This window comes from Sesamum indicum, linkage group LG3 (genome assembly GCF_000512975.1).
Source record: "Sesamum indicum cultivar Zhongzhi No. 13 linkage group LG3, S_indicum_v1.0, whole genome shotgun sequence".
NCBI lineage: Eukaryota > Viridiplantae > Streptophyta > Magnoliopsida > Lamiales > Pedaliaceae > Sesamum > Sesamum indicum.
In genome coordinates this window covers 24,205,536-24,211,680 of record NC_026147.1, presented here as the reverse complement: position 1 = coordinate 24,211,680, position 6,145 = coordinate 24,205,536, and the positions used below count along the sequence as shown (strand labels likewise).

The 6,145-nt window shown below is 37.1% G+C and overlaps 1 protein-coding gene across 2 annotated transcripts in view; it reads left to right on the top strand.

Annotated features, from left to right (window-relative positions):
* LOC105159443 (histone-lysine N-methyltransferase ASHH2) overlaps window positions 1-6,145 on the top strand; it is a 15,410-nt gene that overhangs the window by 5,731 nt on the left and 3,534 nt on the right. For both annotated transcript variants that reach the window (XM_011076511.2, XM_011076510.2), the window contains exons 6-15: window positions 389-520; window positions 603-719; window positions 1,414-1,506; window positions 1,852-1,929; window positions 2,629-2,685; window positions 2,917-3,853; window positions 3,931-3,986; window positions 4,263-4,342; window positions 4,472-4,554; window positions 4,661-4,740. In XM_011076511.2, coding sequence (XP_011074813.1) covers window positions 389-520; window positions 603-719; window positions 1,414-1,506; window positions 1,852-1,929; window positions 2,629-2,685; window positions 2,917-3,853; window positions 3,931-3,986; window positions 4,263-4,342; window positions 4,472-4,554; window positions 4,661-4,740 — 1,713 coding nt within the window. The remainder of the gene's footprint in view (window positions 1-388; window positions 521-602; window positions 720-1,413; window positions 1,507-1,851; window positions 1,930-2,628; window positions 2,686-2,916; window positions 3,854-3,930; window positions 3,987-4,262; window positions 4,343-4,471; window positions 4,555-4,660; window positions 4,741-6,145) is intronic.

Genomic DNA, 6,145 nt, shown 5'->3' with positions numbered 1-6,145 from the left:
TACTTGTAAGTAATGGGTGTAAATGGTCCTTGGGTTTTCTCTGATGTCATGTTGAAGAATCTGTAGCAATATTGTCATCACAATAAATAGGAATCATGAGTTCACCTGTAAAAGCGACCTTCTTTAGTAATGCATTAGTTTGATATCCTGCTCTTGGGCTGCTATTAAGCTGGTTGCAGCTGATGCTTACACTGCTTGAGGAGCTTATTTATGAGTTACAAGGTCTCTGGGTCTGCATTTATACAGTTCCAGTGTGTGACGGGGTATCTATATGAGCTTATGGTTACTCATGAAGTCATTCATCATGCGTGCATCTTTTCAATTTCTAAATTTATTTTCTTGTCCATCTGAAATTATATTTCATACCCATTTCACTTGTGGATAACAGGTGATGGTGTGCCATTGCAAACCACCAGCAGATGGTAGAATGGGCTGTGGAGCTAAATGTTTGAACAGAATGCTCAACATTGAGTGTGTTCAAGGAACTTGCCCATGTGGTGAATTTTGTTCAAATCAACAAGTAAGCAAATTTTTCATTTGTTCCACTTTCGTTATTGATTTTATTTCTCGAACCTTAAGGTAAATACTGCATTTGCTTGCAGTTCCAAAAACGCAAATATGCTAAATTGAAGTGGTTTAGATGTGGAAAGAAGGGTTTTGGCCTTCAAGCTCTTGACAATATCTCTGAAGGACAGTTCCTCATCGAATATGTTGGAGAGGTAACTTGGATTTTCATATGCTTAACCTGATGTTGAAAGACAGCACACCAAGTTGACGTTCTACTCACTAGACTGAACCAGTTGGTAATGCATATCATGAATTGAGTTTACATTATTGAGCAATCTTTCATTTATTTCTTCAAAGCAATTTTTGCAGCTCCATGCTGAAGAACAATTACATAATGTATCCTGAATGCATAAAAGTGCTTCCCAAGGCTTTCTGAAGAAATCAGTGTATAGTTTTACTTCATGTTATGTTTCTTAGTGGAAACATGCAAATCCTACTTTTTGCCATTGAAAAGATGCAAATAGCCATCTACTCCCATAAAATCTAGTGAAAGCATTTACTCCTATCATCCTGTGACCTAGGATCAGAAAGTTCTTCCTAAATGATGATGAAGCTTCTTCTCAACATCCTGCCCTTTGATAATGGAAAAGTGGGTCATTTGTCATATTCTCAAGTTCTGAGAAATGAGCTCATTAGCCCTGATAACGCACCCGCAATTGGTTACTTTTTATTTCTGGAGCCATAGATCAGGTGGCTTTAGGTAGGACTTTAGATTTCCATATTGATCTAGTGAAGAAATACAACTAAATGCTGCTTATTCTTTAATATATTCTGTCATAGTAGTTTCTAATATTTCCACAGTGAAATAAAGTTTTTATGTGTTTATTTAGTTTATGGATGTTACAGGTACTTGATATGCATGCTTATCAAAAGAGGCAGAGAGAGTATGCTTTGCAGGGGCATAGACATTTTTACTTCATGACACTGAATGGGAGTGAGGTTTGCGATTATCCCTTTTCTTCATACTTGTCAGGTTGCAAACATCATCTGTGTGATCCTGTGCCTTGAGTTGCATAGCGCCATGTCCGAAATACTTGTAGTTTGTAACCTGGCCTGGAATTATGGAGCCGAATGACTGTTGTCAACTTGAAGAAAGACTTTATCTTTGAATATTAAAATAAACCATGATTGAATTTCTTTTGTAGCCGAATAACTATGAACTTTATTCCAGCTCATTGAGATCCTTCTGGGTTCAGTACGAACTTTCCCATGATTGATGACATTTACTCGGGTTGGTTTGTATATTGTTTTCATTTCTCTTGCAATTTATCTCTTTTGTTTCAGGTAATTGATGCATCTGCCAAAGGCAATTTGGGTCGGTTTATAAACCATAGTTGCGATCCTAACTGCCGCACAGAAAAGGTATTATTGATAGCTTAACCTTTCATATAGGTGTAGTGTAGTGTTTCTGTATTTTGGGCATTCAGTATAAGATCAATAGATTTGGGATTTGGAAATATCTCCTTAGTCTAGGTTTCTTGTTGAACTAATATGTGATAGCCCCATGGGTCTGTAGCATTGCCTCCTTAATCTCTTCCATCTCTGAGGGTGTTGTGATGTTCCTTTAGGATGCTCTACTCTATAAGGTGATGGTGAACGCTTTTTATTTACAGTTTCAGTGCGGTCATTCATGTGCATTTAACCTTATATCTGCTTCATGCTATGTTGCTATTCATACGCTAATTTCTTTTTTCCATGTTTTTATTTGTACCATTTTGATTTATTTCATAAACAGAACAATTTTGTTAACTAATTCTCTCACTTTAAGAAATTATTTTATCTTCAACAAAATCGTTGTCTTGTATGGCAACAGTGACAACTATATTAATTGCATTGGACTTGAGCTTGCTTCATCTATTTCAGTGGAATCTTCAACTTTCTCTTACAGATAACTATTTACTTCTTCAGTCCGAACCTATTATCATTTTTCAATTGTTTAACTAGAAAAACTGCAGAGTTGTGCGTTCACTTATTTCTGGCTCTGCAGCTTTGAGAAAAAAATGAATAGCCGACTTTGGAACTACAAAAATTTAACGTTTGACTTTTTTGTACTCTTGACAGTGGATGGTGAATGGAGAAGTCTGTGTTGGACTTTTTGCTCTTAGGGATATTAAGAAGGTATGTTTCTCTTTGCTGATAATGACGGCTCAGTGCTTATGTCCAGTTGAGGCATTAATGTATGTTTATGTTCTTAGAAAAGTAGGGGTGAGGGTGGGGGGCACATTAGCATTATATTTTCTTTATGTAATATGTGACGTGTTTGGTGAATATGCATTTTTTAATTTTTCTTTTGATACTTGGAGCAATATTTGTCTATGCTCATCTTAATGAATCCATTTTCCATGTCAGGGTGAAGAAGTTACATTTGATTACAATTATGTACGCGTGTTTGGTGCTGCCGCGAAAAAATGTGTATGTGGCTCACCTAATTGTCGGGGCTATATAGGCGGTGATCCAACAAATTCAGAAGTAATTGTGCAGGATGATTCAGATGATGAATACGCAGAACCTGTTATGATCTGTGAAGATAGAGAGATGAATGGCGATTGGAATGACATAATGTCAATTTCTTTGCACGATGGAGAAAATGGAAGTCCAAATGAACCGCCTCAAAGCATACATGGAATAAAGAAACTGGTTAATGCTGCCAGTCAATTTGAGAGCACCACTTCAGAAACTTTAATTCAAAAAGCAGGTGTTAATTCAGCATCCACTGATGGACGCTTTAAGACTTCAACTGCTACAGCGGTCGAGGACATGATGGTTCAAGATATATATGATCCTGACATTTCTGTTGGTAATAGTGCTACTTCTAATGCTGCTTTTAGACCTTTGGATGCTAACAGAGATGCTGGAGAGTGCTTGAATACCTCTGCATCAGCTCCTTGTAAGGTTGAATCTCAAGGCGCCCTTCCCGTAATGGATTGTCCTGTCCAACTCATTGATGTTTCTTTCCAGTCAGAAGGTTCAACGAACAAAGCAATGCCTTCGGCTTTTCGCTCTGCTCATGGATCAGACATTACCACTACTGTAGCACCTAGTAAATCGCAGCCTGATACAGTGGAATCTAAGAGAAAACTTAAATCTGGTACACTGGGGGGAAAGGAGGAAATAGCAAAGTCTGATTCTATTGCTAAGGCTCGTCATTCATCATCTTCAATTAAGAAGGGGAAACTTAAATCAATTGTGAATAGCAAAGGAACTCAGGATATGGATAAGTCAAATGCAGCATCCGCTAAACCTAAAAAGTTACCTGACCTATCCTTAAACAGTCAAGTTGAAGCAGGTACACAGTCATCTGTTCCATACTTCATTTTGGGATTAAGATTGATTTTACTGCAACTAATATTTGAATGATTGCAGTTGAGGACAAACTGAATGAGTTGCTTGATACTGAAGGGGGAATAAGCAAGCGAAAAGTGAGTTTGTACTCTTGTTGCTATTAACATTTTCATGTTTTGTACACTCTTGTTGTCAAAAAGTATCTTATAGTTTTGTTTCTGGGTTATAATACCAAGCAACAAGTTCTGGTTTTTTATTTCCACCAATTGTTACTATTTTAGAAGAACTATGATGGAATTGCTGATTTCCTGATACGTGCTTGTATTGCTGTTAAGATTGAATTCATGTACTTGATCCTCCTTGGTTTCTCTGACATGGTTCTTTTCCATGTCTTAAATTTTCTTATATAATAGGATGCTTCCAGAGGTTACTTGAAGCTTCTGTTTCTAACAGCTGCATCCGGGGCTAATGGCCATGGTGAAGCTATTCAGAGGTAATTTCAGATTATGCTCATGTAGCCCTCCCCTCTATTCCCTCCAACCCCCCTCAAAATAACCAACCCGCAAAGCAACACATCAATCTACTCGAGTTTATGGTTCATATATTTCTGTTTCTTTTGCAGTAATCGAGATCTTTCGATGATCTTGGATGCACTCTTGAAGACAAAATCTCGGACTGTTCTGGTTGACATAATCAACAAGAATGGTAATGATTTTAGTGTTTCATTGCCAGAGTACATTTATATAACAGTCCTTGTGCTGTTTAGTCACCTTCACAAATTTGGCTGACGAGTGAATTTTTTGGTCAATAGGTTTGCAGATGTTGCACAACATAATGAAGCGGTACAGAAAGGAGTTTATTAAAACTCCAATTCTGCGCAAGCTTCTTAAGGTAAATTTGTCAAACATGTACAATTTTTACTTAACCAGATGAACATCATTCCCATAATTTGCGAATGTTATCTAAGTGAATCGAATCAAATTTTGCATTAACTTGTTAAAATGATCAATTTGAGAAGAACTCCACCTTCCTACAGAAGGTGCTCATTCTGCCATGACATTTTTGGACATTGCACCTTTTATCTATCAACTGGCAAGAAAGCTAGCATATCCACATTTATACATATGAGCGCATGAATATACTTGGACATACACATACTGAAATGACTAGCAACAGAAGTTTATTAGTTCTTAAATATGTATTACCTAGAGAATGATTTTTATGCATGATATCGAAGGTTCATAAAAACTGTATCCCTTATACTTGGAGGATCCTAATCCTGTAGGCTGTAACTTCCTATCAATGCATAGGAGCAGTGCTAAGGGTGTAGGTAAGAAGTGGTATTGTGATTTAACATTGAGATTCTATTTAACAGGCAACTTAAGAACTTTCTCTCTCTAAATAAGTATGAATGATTTGCCTAGTTGATGCATGAAATTGGTAGGGGATGGGGAAATGAAATACTTGTGAAACTATGATAAACAAGCTCAACACTTTGGCTAAATGATATAACGATTGGAGATATCTTCAGGCTAGACTCCCAGGAGAACATGTGTCCTAAAAATTGGAGATGCTATTAATTACAGCAAAACACATATAAATACTGCTGCATGTACAAGAAATAAGCAGAACTCAGAATAACCTGAGTATCTCAAATAACTGACAAAAACCTAGAGAAAATGCTTGTGAGGCCATTATGGAAAGAATACAATTCCACACAGACCAATGACCTGGGGAAATCCTAGAAAAGAAAATATACTCGCTATTTTCAGGGGTCCATGCGGTAAATACTATCACTCAGTTTTGATTGCAAAGGAGGCTCCATTTGCCCCTGCCCTCTCCTCCTCCTCTGCATCCTTGAGTCTGTTAAGAGTGTATGGCCTACATTCCCGAACAGATTGTTTTTTCTCATCAAACGAATGTCGTCTTCTTCTCGAAGTCCTAGCTATTCTTAGCATGATATTGGGAAATATCATTGCTATTACTCAAACAAGCATGAAATATATGCTTGCATATTTTGTCCATACGTCAAATCGGATATGTAATTATTGGAATAATTGTTGGAAACTCAAAAGATGGATATGCAAGCATGATTGTTCGCATAGGCCATCATTCAGATAGAAGTAAAAACTCAATTTTCAGAAAAGAGAAATCAACCAAAGAATGCAGCTCTGTAAACAACATCAACTCGATTGCACTTAAAGAGGAAATGGGAGATAGCATAGATCTGATGTTTAGCATTTAATGGTCCGTATTCACTCCAGAGCTGTCCAGTATTTCCATCTTTCCCCTGAAA